Below are 20,165 nucleotides of genomic sequence, written 5' to 3' on the forward strand. Positions count from 1 at the left end.
ACAAAACATGTACTACCTAGGAAAGAGTCAGTGAACTTGATAGGATAATAGAAATCACACAAACTGAAAATGCAAAAAGGAAAAAAGTGGGGGAAAAAACCCTAAAACAACAGCGTATAAGGGCTGTGGGGCAATAGAAAATGTTACACACGTAACTGGAATCCCAGAGGGAGAAGAGAGAACAAGAGCTAAAGAAAGAATTCGAAGAAATAATGACCCTAATTTTTCCAGATTAAAAAACATAACCAAAATTATAAAATAACTATATAACCAAAAATTATTAAGAGCAATATATAGGTGATTATGTCTAAATCCTAGGAATAGCTGGGAGCAGTGGCTCATACCTGTAATCCCAGCACTTTGGGAGGCTGAGGCAGGAGGATTGCTTGAGCCCAGGAGTTTGAAAGCAGCCTGGGCTAATGAGACCTCATCTCTAAGAAAAATAAAGTAAATCGTAGGAGTAAAGGACTCCTAAACAAGGCATAAAATAGAACTTCAAAAGGAAATATTAGTATTTTGCCATGATAATTTAAATCCTGTGTAGCCCGGGCAACATAGCAGACCCTCATTTCTACAAAAATTTTTTAAAAATTAGCCAGGCATGGTGGTGCAAGCCTGTGGTCCCAGCTCAGGAGGCTGAGGATCACCTGAGTCCACAAGGTTGAGGTCGCAGTGAGCTGCGTTTGTACCACTATACTCCATCCTAGGTGACAGAGTGAGACCCTGTCTATAAAAAAAAAAAAAAATCCTTGTGTACAAAAAAAGAGATACCGTAAAGTGATGCTGAATACACTGGAAGAACTGTTTGCAACATATATACCAAAATATCTAGAATGTATCCTGAAAATAAGAAAGAAAATGACAAACCAATAGAAAAATAGGCAGAGGTTATGAATAGACAGCTCCTAAGCTCCATGTGGGTGGGAATTTTTGTCTGTCTGTTCACTGTTTAACTCCAGTGCTTAGAACAGTGATTGGCACACATTAAGCTCTCAGTAAACAAACGTGGACTAAAGGAGCTCACAGCTAACTAATGCTATCGACCTTCCACAAGGCCTTCAACCTCTGGTAATAAGAAAAAAATAAATTAAAATATGGAGACATTATTTTTTGCCCAAAAGATTGGTAAATACAATAAAGACGGATATCAACTGTTGAGGCAATAAAAAAAAAAGGTACCTTTATATTCTTGGTGAAATTATAAATTAGTATGATCTTTTTGGAAGGAAACTTGGCATTGTCTATTAAAATATAAATGTACATGCTCTTCTTCCAAGGAATTCTACTTCTTCCACTATTCTTCATAGACAAATGCATACACACATTTTGGGAACATATGTATGATGCTGATCATATTAACCCTATTGTAAGAGCAAAAAATTAGAAACAATTCAAATAAATATCAATAGGGTAACTGTTTTTTCTTGTTTTTGTTTTTTTGTAATGGAGTCTCCGTCTGTCGCCCAGGCTGGAGTGTAGTGGCACGATCTCGGCTCACTGCAAGCTCTGCCTCTCAGGTTCATGCCATTCTCCTGCCTCAGTTCTCCTGAGTTGCTGGGACTACAGGCACCCGCCACCACGCCCGGCTAATTTTTGTATTTTTAGTAGAGACGGGGTTTCACTCTTTTAACCAGGATGGTCTCGATCTCCTGACCTCATGATCTGCCCACCTTGGCCTCTCAAAGTGCTGGGATTACAGGCATGAGCCACCACGCTCGGTTGGGTAACTGTTAAATAAAGTATGGTATATCCATTCTATGGAATACTATAACAGGTAAATAAAATCTACATGTACTGACATGAAAACTCTGCAAAATAAAATAATGCAGAATGAGGAAAGCATGTTATAGTAAATATGATACCACCACTATTTTTAAAAATCTGTGTATATAGTGGGCAGACTTAAGTCCTTATTTAAAACATCTAAACTTTCTAGATGTTTAGAAGTGCACAAAGTATGTTAAAAGTAGGGTAGTAAATAACACATTTTGTATATATCCTTTTGTTAAAATCGCTGAAATATTACCTTTTGGAAATGGAATGATCAAACCACTTCTCTAATCAGTACACATCGTTACATTTGTACTGGGTCAGGAGAAAAGGAGGAGAATAAAGTGCAAAGGGCCTCATACCAATGTGTTTATAGCGAGGCAAGATTGACCACTGTACCTGATGTCCAAGCATTTTATTTTACTTTGCTATGTATATAGTGTATATGAAGGACAAATGAGTCCTAATTTACAACATCTAGTTCTAGATGTTAAAGAGATTGCAGTGTATGATCAAAGTAGAGTCAGTAACCTAATACATTGAATATACTGTGTTCAAATTCACAGGAAAGACTGTTCTTAAAAACACTCAGGGAAGTGAAATTGTTAAAATCCCCTCTAAGCATTAGAGGGGATGCTTATACCTATCCACTGAGTTGATACAGGCAGGAAGGGTTCTATGGCAGAATGTTCCTATTTAGATGGCACTTTCAAATGACAGCTTATTATGTACGTGTACCATTTATTCAATGCTACGGTATATATAGTGGAAAACTTAAGTCCTATTTGAAACATCTAGCCTTTCTAGACATTTAAAAGTACACAACATGGCCGGGCGCAGTGGCTCAAGCCTGTAATCCCAGCACTTTGGGAGGCCGAGACAGGCGGATCACGAGGTCAGGAGATTGAGACCATCCTGGCTAACACAGTGAAACCCCGTCTCTACTAAAAAATATAAAAAACGAGCAGGGCGAGGTGGTGGGCGCCTGTAGTCCCAGCTACTCGGGAGGCTGAGGCAGGAGAATGGCATAAACCCAGGAGGCGGGGCTTGCAGTGAGCTGAGATCCAGCCACTGCACTCCAGCCTGGGCGACAGAGCGAGACTCCGTCTCAAAAAAAAAAAAAAAAAATTAAAAATAAATAAATAAATAAAAGTACACAACATATGTGTACTTCTGGCATTGTAGAGGGCTGAAGTAACAAAAGTAGAGGACTAATGTAACATCCTTTAAGCATTTTCTGTTATTTCATAGGATTGGTTGCATTTTGGGAATTGAATTGTTAAAACTGATGTCTTAGAGGGTACGCTGACTGTTCACTGGGTGGTAGTGGGCGGGGCGGAGGAGGAAGTATGCAGAGAGAAGGGTTCTGTGCCCTTGAGTCACATTAGTTCAGGTTGTCTAGCCATTGTTCTATATGTGCATTTCAGTTAATACTGCTGTGTATTCAAGTACAAACAAGTCCCTGATGCTCAAAGTATGCTAAAAGTAGAAGTAGTAAAATAATCCCTTTTTTAGTTCTTAGGAAGGACTATCTTCTTGGAATGACCTTTGTTAACTGACTTCTTGGAACTAGACATAGTCCTATACTTAGTCATTAGAATGGTAGAAGAGGATGAAGAAGAAGGGGTGGAGGGAAGGGCTCCTTGCCAGAATCTCCATATCTAGAAGATGTTTTTAGATGATAACCACAGGTCTATAGGTGCATTTTAAGTAAAGTACCTGTGTTTATTGTGGACAGAGTTCATTATTTTGAAAAACCTAAGCTTCATAGATGTCTTGATGTGACAATATATAATAAAAAGCAGAGCTACTCCGTAACTATATACATCTACTATGCACCCACAAAATTATTTAAAAAATAGGGCCAGTGAATTTGCCAATTTGTAAATATCTTTTTGTTATAATTGATAGAAAAGATGCATGTTGGACATGGAATTGTTAAACCACCTCTGAGCAATGTATATATTGGGACTTGTTCATTAGTTTGGCAGCAGATGAGTAGAAGAAAGTATAAAGAGAGAGATGTATGCAGATGTATTCATATTTACATTTTGACAATAGCCACTAATGTATGTGAGTCTCTCTTGGCTGTACTATGGGAATACATGAAGTAATTCAATGGAAACATACCTTCTTGATAATATTTCAGTGGCAAAGATTCCATAATAAATTTTCTCAGAAACATTACATTTAGTGTTGCTTTATTATAGAAACACTATAGAGTTTGGAAACATTATACTTAGTGTTGCATTATACTCTGTTGCTTTATGTTTCATTTAAAATTGAGCATTAAGGCAATACAGTCCCCTAATGGGAACTCTGCCAAAATTCTAGCTAGAGGTTTGTTGCCATTTTTGTCTTCCACGAAATTTTTGTCCCAAGACAGGTGGAATTATATTTTCTTCTAACAGACTGAGTTGCTGCAGGGTGTTCTTGGTTATCAAAATACTCATATAGCTTTGGGGTTTTCAATTAGTAAATATCCATAATGTGTGATAAAACATGATAGATATTGCATGATCTTAATCCCATAAAATTGGATACTGTATCTATGTACACACAGGACCTAGAAGGACAAGTCAAACTGTAAACTGCTTGTGATTGTGGATGACTCTTCTTTGCTTCTTGTGTTTCTCAGTTTCCGACAGTAAACATACTAACTTTTTAAAAATGAAGGGTGTGGGTTTTGTTATTTTGTTTTTTTGAGATAGGGTCCTGCTCTGTCACCCAGGCTAGAGTAGAGTGGCATGATCATAGCTCATGCAGCCTCAAATTCCGGGCTCAAGTGATTTTCCTACCTCAGTCTCCCAAACAGCTGGGACTATAGGCATACACCACCACACCTGGCTAATTAAAAAAATTTTTTGGCCGGGTGTGGTGGCTTATGTCTGTAATCCCGCCGGTAGATCACCTGAGGTCAGGAGTTCAAAAAGACCAGCCTGTCCAATATAGTGAAACCCCGTCTCTACTAAAAACACAAAAAAATTAGCCAGGTGTGGTGGCGAGTCCCTACAAGCTCAGCTACTCAGGAGGCTGAGGCAGAGGAACTGCTTGAACCTGGGAGGCCGAGGTTGCAGTGAGCTGAGATCATGCCACTGCACCCCAACCTGGGCAGTAAGAGTGAAACTCCATCTCAAGTTAAAAAATAAAATAAAATAATTTTTTTTTTTTTTTTTGTAGAGACAGAGTCATACTTTGTTGCCTAGGCTGATAAGGTTACTTTTTTCAAAAGTCTAATGTGGCTGAGTGTGGTGGCTCACGCTTTTGATCCCAGCACTTTGGGAGGCAGAGGTGGGAGTTAATCCCAGCACTCTGAAAGGCAGAGATGGGAGGATCTCTTGAGCCCAGGAGTTTGAGAACAGCCTAGGCAGAGTAGTGAGACCCATCTCTACAAAAAAATAAAACAATTAGCTGGGTGTGGTGGTATGCATCTGTAGTCCCAGCTACTCAGGAGGCTGAGGTGGGAGGATCACCTGAGCCTGGGAAGTCAAGGCTGCAGTGAGCCATGACTGTGCAACTGCACTCCAGCCTGGGTGACAGAGTGAGAACCTATCTCAAAAAATAAATAAAAATAGGCTGGATGCGGTGGCTGATGCCTGTAATCCCAGCACTTTGGGAGGCCAAGGCAGGCAGATCACTTGAGTCCAGAGAGACCAGGCTGGGCAACATGGAGAAAACCTGTCTCTACAAAAAAATACAAAAATTAGCCAGGGGTGGTAGTATGTGCCTGTAGTCCCAGCTACCTGAGAGGCGGAGGCAGGAGGATAACTTCAGCCTAGGAGTTTGAGGCTGCAGTGAGCTCTAATATACACCACTGCACTCCAGCCTGGGTGACAAAGTGAGACCTTGTGTCAACTAAAAAAATAATAAGATTAATTTTTAAAAATTAAAAAAATAAGTTAAAATTTTAAAAAGTCTAACGAATGCTAAAACTGTGAAAGGCTGAAGGGGAATGAGATACTTGCAATGTCACCAAAGTGTTCCCCACATATTTGTTAATGGCAAAGGGAATTTTATAATAGAGGAATTAGGTAATTACTATCTTAACCCTACGATCAAAACCAGTAAGATCACCAGATATTATTGCCTCATGACAGGATGTAATATGCAAGACATAACATTACCTATTAAAGCATTTTTGCCAAAAATACTTTACCTGATTTAAATTTAACTTCTAGTTCACAGATAACATAGAACATAAAGGAATAAACTAAACAGTAATGCAAAGAAACAATCAGACCAGTTTCGAAACTTACAGAAAATGGGCTTCATCTACCATCAATGGGGAAAGAGGTACGGGGTAGGGCAAGGGTATTTTAGGTTAAGGAGATTTAAAGGACATAAGTGAGCCAGGCGTGCTGGCTCATGCCTGTAATCCCAGCACTTTGGGAAGCCAAGGCAGGTGGCTCACTCGAGGCCAGGAGTTTGAGACCAGCCTGGCTAACATGGTGAAACCCCATCTCTAGTAAAAATACAAAAATTAGCCAGGAGTGGTGGTGGGCACCTATAATCCTAGCTACTCAGGAGGCTGAGGCAGGAGAATCACTTGAACCCGGGAGGTGGAGGTTGCAGTAAGCTGAGATTGCACCACTGCACTCCAGTCTAGGCAACAGAGCGAGATTCCATCTCAAAAAATAAAATAAAATAAAAAATAAAGGACATAAGTGTAAGAGGTAGTGCTTCACTGGATTATAAATAGCTATAGGCAGGGTGTAATCCCACACTCTAGGAAGCTGAGGAGGTAGGACTGCTTGAGCCCAGGAGTTTGAGACCAGCCTAGGCAACATAGGGAAACCTCATCTCTACAAAAATTTAAAAACTAGCCAGAGTCATCTGCCATGGCTTGCACCTGTAATCTCAGCACTTTGGAAGGCTGAGGTGGGAGGATTGCTTGAGCCAAGGAGTTCGAGACCAGCCTGGGCAACACAGTGAGACCTTATCTCTAAAATAAATAAATAAATAAAAAACACTAGCTGGGCACGGTGGCACATGCCTGTAGTCCCAGCTACTCGGGAGACTGAGATGGGAAGACTGCTTGAGCCAGGGAGGTCAAGGCTGCAGTGAGTTGTGATTGTACCACTGCACTCCAGCCTGGGTGACAAACTGAAACCATGTCTCAAACCAAAACCAGCTATAAAAGACACCTGGAAGTCAGGTGCAGTGGCTCATACCTGTAATCCCAGCACTTTGGGAGGCAGGTTGATCACTTGAGCCCAGGAGTTCGAGACCATCCTGGGCAACACAGTGAGACCCCATCTCTACAAAAAATTTAAAAAATTAGCCAGGCATGGTGGCACACGCCTGTAGTCTCTGCTACTTGGGAGGCTGAGGTGGAAGAATAGCTTAAGCCCAGGAGGTTGAGGCTGCATTGAGCCATTTTCATTCCAGTGCACTTCAGACTGGGTGACAGAGAAAGACCCCATCTCTAAAAAAAAGTAAAAAATCAAAAGACACCGGCAACTATTTGGGGAAATCTGAATTTGGAATGGATGTTAATGACATTGGGGGATTATAGTTATTTTGTTTATTTATTTTTAAGATAGTCTTGCTCTGTCACCTAGGCTGGAGTACAGTGCTGTAATCTTTGCTCACTGCAACCTCCACTTCCCTGACTCAAGTGATCTTCCCACCTCAGCCTCCCAATTAGCTGGGATTACAGGCAAACACCACCATGCCCAGCTAATTTTTGTATTTTTCGTAGAGAAAAGGTTTCACCGTGTTGCCCAGGCTGGTCTTGAACTACTGGGTGCAAGCTATCCACCAGCCTCAGCTTCCCAAACTGTTGGGATTACAAGTGTGAACCAACACGGCAGGCCAGATTATAGTTATTTTTGTGAAATATGATAAACTTATTGTGGTTGTGTAGAAAAAGGCCTTCTTTTTAGGGGAGATGTATGCAAACATTTAGGAGTGAAATGTCTTGACATTTGTAATATACTTTAAAATAGTCATTGTAAAGCAAAAGATGTTAATTATGGATGTTAACTACATGGATATTATGTTCTTTTTTCCTGCTTTTCTTGAATAAAGCTGTGTTTCTACATGCACTGTATATGTATGTAAGCAGGAAAACTACATGTATGGTGACTATAGCTGGTTAGCTCCAGGGAAGACTAGAATTGGGCAAACGGGTAAAAAAGGCAGATCAAACAAGATCGGCAAGAAAACAGAAACACAGCAGAATACGCAGATGGTGCACCAACCTTAACATATTCAACCGCTCTTGGAGAAAAATCACAGGCATAGGCAAAGATATTCGGATCTTCTTCTAAAAGTGGGAATAAACAGTTTCCAACTCCACAGCCAGCTTCAAGCATTGTTAACTTTTGATCTTCAAACTGGGGAAAGATAGCTCAAAGTTATAGTACATTACATTTGCATAATGAAGAAATAAACCAAACTAAAAGGTCCAGATTATGAAAGGTCTCTGACCCCATGGAGCAGACGATCAACAAGTGAACTAATAAGCAAAAGCTAATACTGGTACTTCATTTGTCATCCAACATTAACAGTTTGGTGTGGTGGAAAAAAACAGCACAATGGCTCTGGAATTAAACTGCCAGCACTCAAATCTCAACTCCCCTGCATTCTATCCTCGGGCAAATCACTTAAAACAGCTTTGTGCCTCAATTTTACCTTGGGGACAAATGAGAACAATACTAATACTTACACTTCACAGAGCCAGTATAAAGGTCAAATGACAGGACATGTAGAAAAGAGCCATGGTAAACAGTTCACTAACATGAACTATTATTATTATTATTTTGAATATGTCACTGAAGTCACTATGAATTTATATTTTGGTTTTTAAATTTTTAATGTTTAAATTTTTTAAAATTCAGAACATATGGTCTCACTATGCTGCCTGGACGGCTAATTCACGTTGGCTATTTACAGGCACAAGCCGCCTGCCTCAGCCTCTGGATTAGCTGGTGATAGCCACCATACCTGGCTCTTGAATTTAATATATAATGTTTACAACTATCAGATCAGCTTGAAGAAATAGAAAACGTCCACTAAAGTTCTCTTTCCTATATGTTAACCAAACTAGAAACTGCTAAAACTTTGACATTAAGACCGAACAGTACATTTCTCTCCTAAAATGCAAAGCATTTTGATAGGCTTCTTTAACTCTCTACTTCGCACTCTCCCTAGGAACGCAACACACAGCACACCTCTTCATATTTTTTTTCCTTTTTTTTTTTTTTTTTTTTAGACAGAGTCTCGCTCTGTGGCCAGGGTGGAGTGCAGCGGCGCCATCTCGGCTCACTGCCATCTCCACCTCCCGGGTTCAAGCGATTCTCCTGCCTCAACCTCCCAAGTAGCTGGGACGATAGGCGTGCACCACCACACCTATCTAATTTTTGTATTTTTAGTAAAGACAGGGTTTCATCATGTTGGCCAGGATGGTCTCAATCTCTTGACCTCGTGATCCACCTGCCTCGGCCTCCCCAGGTAACGGGATTACAGGCATGAGCCACCGCACCCGGCTCTGTTCACATTTTAAATTAAGAACAGCTCAGATAAGGCGTAATATTAGCTTACCTCTCTACATGATCTTAGCTCCTCAAACTCTCTGGTGGTCCAGTGCCTGTCTTTGAAGAAATTAGTGCTATTTCTTTTGTAAAAAAGATCCCAGTTTTTCTGAGCCTCTTGTTCCAATTTGTGCTGTTTAAAATCAGACACCAAAGTTTGGTCTCTTTTCAGTTTCTCCTCTTCTTCAGCGCTGAGAACCCTTGCCTGCAGCCCTTTCCTTTGCAAATACGTCATCTCAGAAACTGAAGGTAACACTTAACACAGCTGAAGATTCTCCATCCCCAAATAATACGAATCCATGCTAATGGATCAGATGCATTTCCTCAGGTGAGTTTCACGCCTCAAACAGCATAGGGGGCTTCGCAGACAAAAGAATGAGATTCTGGTTAGTGGTTCTAGAACGGTTCAAGACGCCAGGTTCAATTCACCAAATGTTTATGAGATGCAGACTGTACCAAAAAAAAATCCTCCCCGCTATATGAGAGGTCACAAAGAAGACAAAGACACAGTCCCTACCTTCAGAGGGCTTAAATTCATTCAGTGGCCAGGACTATCTCATGCACCACACTTTTATTCAAACCAGATGAGTCAACTATTACAATAAATCTATTTAGTTTAGAAAAAAAAAAAAAAGGACGCTCTCACAAACTGACTGGGAAACCTTGCGAAGAAAATATTACTCAATTTTCGGTGCCCGCGAAAGAGGTGACTTTAAAACCACAACGGACTTAGCTGGAAGCGGGTGGTCAATTGCCAGATACAAGTGAGGTCACCGTTTCCCAAGGGTCGAAGCTCCGTTTTTTCGGGGGAAATGAAGCTAAGCCTGGGTGGGCTCACTTCCTGTTCGCACTCACAAGAGGCTGTCGTAGGAACCAGAGGGAACGTCACTTTCCAGGGACTGAAGCCCTCGCACCGCCATCACCGCGCAAAGTGGAGAAAGAGACCCAGTGACGCGTGGCTGAGGTTCCGAGGATCTATCTCAGGACACTCAGGATAGACTAGGCCGCATGGGCCCCTGGACCCTGAGGAGGGCGTCCATGATAGCTAGCCGACCCGCGTTAATCTAGCGAGCCACGCTCAGGGATCACCATCATCAGTTCCTAAATTCACCTGTAGGGGTAGGGCCAGGCGCACTCACCCCACAGCCAGCCCCAGATCTCGGAGGCAGAATATGGGCCAAACAACCCTGAGCCAATTCTGAGGATCACGAATTGGGATTCTCCGGGAGTTCTTTTGCCATGGCACCTCCCCCGCCACTTCCGCTAGGAACCCGGAAGTTCCTACCCGACGCCGGAAGTCCCGCGGCCTTGCCTCTTCAGATTCTTCCCTTACCCCGACGCAGAGAACAGGACTTGCTTCTGGACCCGGGTGGGTGCAGACTTTGCTCTCCTTCCCCCCTAGAGTGGTGTCCCGGGAGCATAGTCCTCCCAGACGCCAGCGCCGGAAGCTCCGATCGCGGCTGCGCCAGGAGAGCGCCGATCTGGGTGCGAGGCCGGTGTGGGGCCATGAATGGGACCGCGAACCCGCTGCTGGACCGCGAGGAACATTGCCTGAGACTCGGGGAGAGCTTCGAGAAGCGACCGCGGGCCTCCTTTCACACTATTCGTTGTAAGTCAGCGCTCCCCACGGTTCCCTTCGGCCGCTCCAGCCGCCACATGTCAACCTTGACTCCTTCCTTTCTTCCCTCGGCCCTTCAGATTCCAGGGAACCCCCTGCCAGCGTCAGTTACTTTCTCTCGAACCCCCCCAATCCTTTGGGACCTCGAGTTGGCCCTTCTTTTACCCAGATTATTTCTCCCAAATCTTCGTCACTCCCTACTGTTCTTCTACTTTATAGTCTCAAACACTAGTTCCGAAAGTCTTTGGTCTCTTCTTGTTTCCATCCCTCCCCGCCCCCCACGTCGCCCCTAAGGCAAACCTCCCGCCCCCAAGGCAAACCTACCCCCTCTTATCCGGGTCCACTTCTTCCTCGAAACCCCTCCCCTTTCCAATGCTCCCATCAGGGTTCCCCACAGTTAAAAGAAGCTTCTTGTTTGTTACTACCCTCATCCACTCCCTCCGAACCCCTTCTCTTCCCTGCTTTCTTCCTCCGACTTGGTTCTGGACTCCCAGATACTGCGCTTTGTCCCCTTTACAGCCAAAGAATTGGCATCCGCTCTGCGCCGCAGAGTTTTCTTCCATCTCCTTTCTGTGCTTCATTTGACTTGGATGTCTTTTGAGGTCACCTATACCATCCGGGCTTTTCCTCCAGACCAAGTTCCTTGTGGGTAAAGAGTCAAATCAGAGTTCGTGAGCCTGGGATAGGTTAAAGATTGGTCTATGTTTGGAAGCAGAAGAGAGCAGGCGTAAGGAATGTCGAAATAGTCATTATGCCGGACCTTTTTCTACATGATTATAGACTCTGTTGAGAGTGCACTTCCACCCTATGTCCTGGGTGAAGGTTTGGCAGTTAGGAATTGGCTGACAGAGCATCCTCCGTGATTCATGAACTTCTGGTTTCCGTGGCGCTAACGCTGTTGTTAAGACTTGTTTTTGTCAGAGGACCTGATAGATGTGACTCAACACATGTGAAGAGGGTGTCTTAGATAATGAAATCCCATCTTTGTGTAGTCACTTGCCATGCCATTACTATGCTTCCTACTGACAGCAGATCCAGCTCTTTCAGAGAGGAGATTGGGAATGAGATACGAACATCATTTCCTGAAGTTGAAGTTACTAAGTTGATGTTCTCTTTTGGTGAAGGGCAATGTGGAATTTAAATCATACAGTTCATGTGTGCACCTGCCCTGCAGTTTGAGGCAGATGTGAATGTGAATTAAGATGGCTATTCATGTTGTACTCTAACTGCAGTTTAGAAACACGAGCAGGATAACTTGTGGAGATACAGTTAAGTTGTCTGCTATGAACATCTACAGAAGTGTCTTGGTTAAAGCCGCAGAACTGGCTGAGAGTGGTGGCTGACACTATAATCCCAGTACTTTGGGAGGCCAAGGCGGGCAGATAGCTTGAGCCCAGGAGTTTGAGACCAGCCTGGGCAGCGTAGTGACACCCCATCACTATTTTAAAAAAAAAAAGAAAGAAAAAAACAGCTATGGAACTTGAGTATGGCAAATCCTAATTTTGACAGTTTCTATGCAGAGTGAAATCAGCTTTTGATGATGCTGTGGCCTTTCATATTTCATAGAGTTTACGGTCACAGGATCTTTTTCATATGCTGTTACTTTTGATCCTCACAACCCTAAAAAAGCAACTTATTATGGATGATGAGATCTTAATCTTCATCTCTCCCTTGGGAGAAGGGAATATCTTTGTTTAATAAAATGGCCTGTAAATTCTTTTTTCCCCCTAGAATAATCCAAAGGGGGTCAGAGGAAAAGTTTGTAGAGGTGTAGATGAAACAGGATTGTCCCTGAGTTGGTAATAATAGAAACTAGATAATGGTACACCAGGGCTCATTGTACGATTTTCTCTACTTTTTGTATATCTGAAGTTTTCCATAATGAAACCAGTTTTTAAGAATTCTGAATTATTTTTATTTTTCATTCATCTGAGTAATAACAAATTTAATTCTTAAATGGAGGTGTCTAGGAGGCCCTTATTATAAGTAACCTGGTGGGTAAGTGTTTTCTTTCCTTTCCCTTTAGATGATTTTAAACCAGCATCTATAGACACTTCCTGTGAAGGAGAGCTTCAAGTTGGCAAAGGAGATGAAGTCACAATTACACTGCCACATATCCCTGTGAGTTTATTTCATTGTTTTTTTAAATGTAGGATCACAATGAATCTTCATCTTTTATGTTATTGCAATTTAAACTTCCTACTTTTAAAAATGTTTAGATTTCTAAAGTGGCAACATAAGGAAAAAAGGAATTTTGGGGAGTGGGGTGGGGTGGACTTCATGCTAGGCAGGTGCTTGATTTAAAAATAATTCTTGTAATCTTAGCACTTTGGGAGGTGGAAGTGGGTAGACAGCTTGAGTTCAGGAGTTCAAGACCAGCCTGGGCAACATGGTGAAACCCCGTCTGTACCAAAAATACAAAAGATTAGCTGGGGGTGATGGCGCATGTCTGTAGTCCCAGCTGCTTGGGAAGCTGAGGTGGGAGGATCACTTGAGCTGGGAGGTAGAGGTTGCAGTAAGCCAAGATCACGCCACTGCACTCCAGCCTGGGCGACGGAGTGAGACTCCCTCTCAAAAAAAAAGATTATTCGTCATTTTCCCCAATCTTCCTTTTCCCCTATCTGCCACTAAGTAGACAAGGTTCCTGTCTGGACACCTAGCCCCTCTTTTAGATACAGCTTTTCTCCCAAGCAACTTCAGAGAGAAAAGCCTTAGGTGCCCTGCTGATTATATGGCCACAACAGCTCAGGAGTGTGAGGCAACCAAGCCAGGAGTTAAGGCAGGCAAGAGCCAGAGATTGACACATTCAGCTGATTTAGGGATAAGAACTAAATTGAAAGCTGGATTAAGAACCCTTGCAGAGAAAGACTTTTGTGAAGCCCTACCCAAGGCAGCACTAATGACAAAGCACCAAAGGGTCACATGATGCTCTTAGCGAACATGTTTTATTGCATGTCACACCCCTGTTCTGGAACATAAGTTCTTGGTAGCTGGTGACAGAATGAAAAGTCTCTGGACAGAGAGATCTGGAAAGCTTTGTGCTGAGGAAAAATTGCCTGTTCAAACTGCTGTTTGATTACTTGTTGCCTTTGGCAAGTTACATCATCTCCCTTTGGACCTTAGTTTCCCATATGTAAAATGAAAGGCTTAGATAAATGGTCCCTAAAGTCCTTTCTAGGCTCTATATTTTTACTATATAAATAAAGAGTCAAAGAGCCAAGCGGTTTTTTTGATTCTAAGCAAGGTATTAAGTACTATATTCAACAAATATTAATCAAACGCCTCCCACACACTGGCCCGTTACTAGGCATGAAGAATACAACCTTGGACAAAACAAGCACATTTCTTGCCCCTATGGAGCTTATGGTCTGGAGTTTAAATAAACACAAGAAAATATAGCTGTTATTCTACAAAATCAGGAAGGCTTCCTTAAGGAATTAAGCTGTGAGCAGATCTGGAGATTTGGTCATTTAAAGAGAGAGGGCAGGAGATAGCCGGCCGGAAGCCTTGTTAAAGCCCGGAGGCAGGAGAGAGCTTGAGGATCAGAGAGAAGCCAGTTGCCTTCTGCTCTGAAGCACGTGTGCAGGGGAGTATGCCGCAGGGTGAGGTGGAGAGCCAGGGAAGGGCCGGGTAGTGCAAGGCCAAGTGGCTAGTTTAAAGATTGTATCCTTTGACTTGAGAGCAATTGAGGAGTGACTGAAAGGCTTAGGCAGATGAGTGACATAATTTATTTATTCTGAGCCAACCAGGATAATGATCTTCTCTTGGAGAACGCTCTGTTGGTTGCTTGACATGAGAAGGGGAAACCCTGGTCTCTCTAATGACAAAGAAGTAAAGAGATCACTCACAGTTTTACTATACAGAGTGATAACTCTGCTTAGTATAATGCAAGTAATGGTTAATTAATTTTTCTCTCTCGGAATGTATATAGTAATTTAAAATTTTTGTACTACCTTTTTGATTACTTAGAATGCGTTGCACATTCACAGATGCTTGCTATATTATTTCTCCTTTAGTTTTGCCTGGGAAACCAGGAGTTAAAAATAGAAATCAGTTCAACCTATTCTTTTTGAATAGCTCTGATTAAATATTTCATCAGGTTAGAGTCATCTATAAATTCAGCTGATATTCATGACTGGTATGTTTAGTTTGATCATCTTATACTTTTGTGGCAAATAGGGATCCACACCACCCATGACTGTGTTCAAGGGGAACAAACGGCCTTACCAGAAAGACTGTGTGCTCATTATTAATCATGACACTGGTGAATATGTGCTGGAAAAACTCAGTAGCAGCATTCAGGTGAAGAAAACAAGGTATGTGAATAGCCAGGTGCAGGTTTATATCATGTTTCCAAACCTCTGTTATCTATTCAGTTTTTATAAGGTTGTGAACATCTGCTTGCTCATAGTGTTCTATCAGTAGTCTTAACTCTACCTGCGTCTTCTCAGACAAATCAGGAAAATATGTCTTGCTCAAATGCAATAAAAAGAAATAATGTTTTTAAGACCTAAAACATGGGAACTATTAGAGAAAGGGATATACTTTATAATTAAGCCAATTTTGTTAATCTCGTGATTGCTACAGTACCACCTAAGGGATAAGATAACTTATAAACTTATAATTATGAAGTAATAATATATACTATACTTAATTGGAGTGAAAACATTAATTTTTTTACAAGATACATTTGAGATCACTGTAGTACCAAAATAAAACTTTGCCTATTTTTAAATATAGTGAACTCTTTAATTCAACAGTTATTACATGTCTAAAATGAAGCCAGTTAAAGAGTTTATTTGAAAACAAAAATTCATTCTATAAATAGAAATAACCTAGTGGTTCTATTTGTTACCATATAATACAGTTTTTTGTTTGTTTGTTTGTTAAGAGTCGAGGTCTCTTGCTCTGTCACCCAGGCTGGAGTGCAGTGGCATGATCATAGCTCACTTACAATACAGTAATTATTATTATACAGTAATTAAATTGTAAAGATTGTAACTACCTGATGTTTTTTGTTTATGCTTCATTAAGCCATTTTTTTCATTCACTTATTCCTCAGAAAATAAATATAGGTACCATTTATTGAGGGAGTATCATGTCCCAGGCACTCTGCTAGATGCTTTATATGCATTGTTTTATCTAACAAGTAATTTTTAGAAAGGTGCTATTATTATTATTATTTTGTTTTACTTCTTTTGTTAAAAATACGGAATGCTTCATGAATTTGTGTGTCATCCTTACGCAGGGGCCCTGCTAATCTTCTCTGAATTGTTCCAATTTTAGTATATGTGCTGCCAAAGCAAGTACGAAAGGTGCTATTATTATCTTTAAAAAAAAAAAGATACGGAGACTGAGGGTTACAAAGCTTGACCTACCCCAGAGAGTATGTTGCAGAATCCCTTGCTCCTGTCCTGCCACTCTATTTATTTGTATTCATTACCTACAGTGAACCAGGTACTACTGTTATTTCTCCAATATCTGATGGTTATGTTATATTCCCTTACTACTCAGTGTGATACGGGAACTAACAGTATCATATCACCTAGATGATATGCAGAATCTCAACACCTATTAGATCTGAATCTGCAGAGATCACCAGGTGATTTGTGCATATAAGAAGTTTTAGAAGCACCAGGCTAGTCCATTTACAAAAGAAATTGTTAACTGATAGAATATTCTCAGCTTGGGGTGGAATTCTGCTTGTCTGTGAGCAAGAGCTGGCATGTGATGAAATGAGCAAGCAGTATATAGATAATGGAAAATTTGCAAGCTGGGCAGTATTTTAAGAGCTGCTTTATTTAGGAGCTCATGCACTCATGATTATAACTACATAATGATGTTTCAGTCAATAGTGACCTCCATATATGACAGTGGTCCCTTAAGATTCTAATGGAGCATGTATGGAAACCTGATATATGGCACTTGATATTGGCATTGCAGATCAAGTAGGGGAAATGATTGATACTCAGTAATGGTGGTGGGACATTTGGGTTTTCATGGGAAAACCCATATATAATACACTATCTAGATTTGTGTAAGTACACTCTGCTGTTCGCAGGATGAAATCACCTCATGATGCAATTCTCAGAACTTACCCTCATTGTTAAGGGATGCTGTGAATGTATTTTCTGCTAGTAAAATGGATTCTCACAGTTGCATTGTATCCTACATTTGTTTGCTATACATTTGAGCTCATCGAGGGCAGTAAATATTCTATTCATCTATCTCTGATACATAACACAGTACTGGATTACAGTAGACACTCAAATGTTGAATGAGTAGCTCACATGATAAAATTGCAAATATCAGTATTTTGAAGTGGCCTGGAAAGAGTATGGGGTTCTACAGAGACTTACGAGTTTTCAGTCACCTGGACAAATTTGAGAACCACTGTTTTTGCCCTTCTAATTTAATGTCTGTATCTCCTTTCAGAGCTGAGGGCAGCAGTAAAATCCAGGCCCGAATGGAACAGCAGCCCACTCGTCCTCCACAGACGTCACAGCCACCACCACCTCCACCACCTATGCCATTCAGAGCTCCAACGAAGCCTCCAGTTGGACCCAAAACTTCTCCCTTGAAAGATAACCCCTCACCTGAACCTCAGTTGGATGACATCAAAAGAGGTAGAGAATGTTTTCTGGATCCATGATAGCAACTTGGAGTCGAGTGTTGATTTTCTTGTAGAGATCACGTGGCTGCTGTATTGATACGGTGGCTGGGGCATTCAATGCCATCAAAAAAATGTCTGCAGAGCTCACTGTTCAGAGATGGGGAGGGTGGGGGCTTCTACTATTTATCTCATTTGACAAGGGTGAGTCCTGGAATAGTGACTTGAGTTTGTGGCTATCTTGGTAGCATTCTGCTTAGAGGCCTGGGATTTAAACAAGCATGACTTCCATCTAAAGCTCCATATGGCATATCCAAGGCTCCGGAGAAAGAAAGGATTCTAGGTGTTGGAGGTGAAAACTAAGCGTAGGTGGCAACATTTCTGAGCTCTACATTAGTATAGAGGCTGGAGGAGCTGACCGTGGTGCTGCACACTTGTAGTTTCAGCTACTGTGAGACTGGAAGATCGCTTGAAATTGGGAGTTCGAGGCTACCGCGTGCTATGATCATACCTGTTGGTAGCTACTGAACTCCAGTCTGGGCAATAACATCTCTTTTTTGGGGAAAAAACAAGGATTAAAGTGCCGTTTGAAATACCATAAGCAAATGTTCTGTGCTAACACGAAGTATGTAAACATGAAAGAGGCCATGAGGACCAATAGAAACAGATACTCTCCTAGAAAGACTTAAAGGTCTGGTCTGGGTCTCTCCACTGCAAACCTGAGACAAAGAAGCTTACCTTGGCTTTCTCCTTCACACGATGAATGCTTTTAGTCCTCCAGACTCTTTAGAAGTTGTGAGGCCAAGTGTCATATTTCATATTTATAAGTTTTATAAAACAACTAAATCCCTAATAATAGTAGGGAAAGGTAAAGAGTTGTCCTTGGGAAGTTTGCCTTTTCTACCCTATAGAATGGCTGCAGACATCACTCTGCATTGTGCACAGTTGTTTTGTCCCTTGTTTTTTTTTTTTTTCCTCATGGATACTGGAATGCTGCTACAGAAGTTTTCACTTAGGTGAATAGGAATCAGAGCATGAGTGGTTAGTTGTTGCCAATTATGCTTAAAGGAGCCATAGCCATTTAAGGCCACATGGTGTGTGTGCTTGGACAGGAAAATCTGGCACCTTTTTTGAAATGGTTAGTTAACATTGAAATGGTTAGGTAAGGCTTGTTTTTCCTTCCCTAGTTTATATCTGTAAAAAATGCAGTACCTGACAGGCATGGCTGTCAGTCAGATATGTGAAGAGGAAGAATGTTGTTTTACTATTTTTCTTTAGTCACCGTGGTTCTTCCTGTAAGCCTCCATTTATTTATGGGACATGAGAGCTGGAAAGGACCTTAGAGGCTGTCTGGCTTTCATTTTTCCAGAGTGGCTTGGAAAATTCATTGACTTCTACCTGGGTGTCACTGCTGGTTAGAGGTAAATCCAAAACAAGCACTCAGACCTTTCAACTCCTAGTCAAATATTTTTCAACCACTTTGCGTAGTATTTGTCTTCTCTTATGTGGGAATTACAGTTTTATCCCATAGTTCATAATATTCATAATTTTCCTTTTAGTAGATAAAGGCAAATGGACTTAATTCATTTCTTACATAGAACAGCCATTATTCTCAAACAGTCTTGCTTTTTGTTTATTTTGAGTGAATTTAATGTTTCCATTGTGTCTCTGGAAACAGGTTGTGTTTTGGTTTTGGTAATTTTGTTTGTACGTTTTTTAAGGAATTGAGAAGTAGGACTTTGTTTTAAATTATTTCTTATTGCTATTGGTTTTGCTGATTTACTATTTATAGAAGCTCCAATGCACTGCCTTGAAAACGGCTGCTGTGCTGATCCACATCATATCATTTATTCCAGAGCTAAGGGCTGAAGTTGACATTATTGAACAGATGAGCAGCAGCAGTGGGAGCAGCTCTTCAGACTCTGAGAGCTCTTCGGGAAGTGATGACGACAGCTCCAGCAGTGGAGGCGAGGACAATGGCCCAGCCTCTCCTCCGCAACCTTCACACCAGCAGCCCTACAACAGTAGGCCTGCCGTTGCCAACGGAACCAGCCGGCCACAAGGAAGCAACCAGCTCATGAACACCCTCAGTAAGTGTGTGCCCCCTTTTATGGCTGAGAGAGGGCCATAGGTGCAGCTTCTATTTATCCTATGCCAGAACTTACAAACCTAAAGATGTTTAAGGCATAGGAGAGGATCTTGTTAAAAATAATTTGGAGCAGAAAGGTGTGAGTTACTAAACAGTAAAAAAGGGAAATGAGATGAAAAATCTGTTCTTTCTATTTCTATTCCCTACTGGCTCATACCAGTGTGTGTGAATTCTGGAAAACACTAAAACATGAACAGGTAGGCGTTTTTGCTTTTATACCAGGCTTTCAGGGAGCTACCTGCTACCATACTGCTCTCTGCCCGTTGGTTTTTCTTTTTTTTGGAGACAGAGTCTCATCTGTCGCCCAGACTGGAGTGCAGTGGTGCAATCTCGGCTTACTGCAACCTCCACCTCTCGGGTTCAAGCGATTCTCCTGCTTCAGCCTCCCAAGTAGCTGGGATTACAAGCATGTCCCACCACACCTGGCTAATTTTTGTATTTTTAGTAGAGATGGGGTTTTGCCATGTTGGCCAGGCTGGTCTC

General features: G+C 41.6%; 2 protein-coding genes across 4 annotated transcripts in view; one reads left to right on the forward strand and one right to left on the reverse strand.

Annotated features, from left to right (window-relative positions):
- Positions 1 to 10,579, reverse strand: part of METTL6 (methyltransferase like 6) — a 41,953-nt gene extending 31,374 nt beyond the window's left edge. The window contains exons 1-3 of one of the 3 annotated variants that reach the window (XM_011933689.1): positions 10,445 to 10,579; positions 9,316 to 9,664; positions 7,974 to 8,108 (exon numbers count right to left, since the gene is read on the reverse strand). In XM_011933689.1, coding sequence (XP_011789079.1) covers positions 7,974 to 8,108; positions 9,316 to 9,540 — 360 coding nt within the window. In that variant the 5' untranslated portion in view covers positions 9,541 to 9,664; positions 10,445 to 10,579. Of the gene's footprint in view, positions 1 to 7,973; positions 8,109 to 9,315; positions 9,665 to 10,416 lie in introns of all 3 variants that reach the window. The other 2 variants (XM_011933691.1, XM_011933690.1) reach the window with 2 other exon arrangements.
- EAF1 (ELL associated factor 1) overlaps positions 10,068 to 20,165 on the forward strand; it is a 14,130-nt gene continuing 4,032 nt past the window's right edge. Inside the window, exons 1-5 of the mRNA XM_011933688.1 lie at positions 10,068 to 10,914; positions 12,950 to 13,044; positions 15,103 to 15,239; positions 17,359 to 17,549; positions 19,390 to 19,623. Of these exons, the coding sequence (XP_011789078.1) occupies positions 10,545 to 10,914; positions 12,950 to 13,044; positions 15,103 to 15,239; positions 17,359 to 17,549; positions 19,390 to 19,623 (1,027 nt within the window). The 5' untranslated portion in view covers positions 10,068 to 10,544. The remainder of the gene's footprint in view (positions 10,915 to 12,949; positions 13,045 to 15,102; positions 15,240 to 17,358; positions 17,550 to 19,389; positions 19,624 to 20,165) is intronic.

Source organism: Colobus angolensis, unplaced genomic scaffold, assembly GCF_000951035.1.
Source record: "Colobus angolensis palliatus isolate OR3802 unplaced genomic scaffold, Cang.pa_1.0 Scaffold129, whole genome shotgun sequence".
NCBI classification, from domain to species: domain Eukaryota; kingdom Metazoa; phylum Chordata; class Mammalia; order Primates; family Cercopithecidae; genus Colobus; species Colobus angolensis.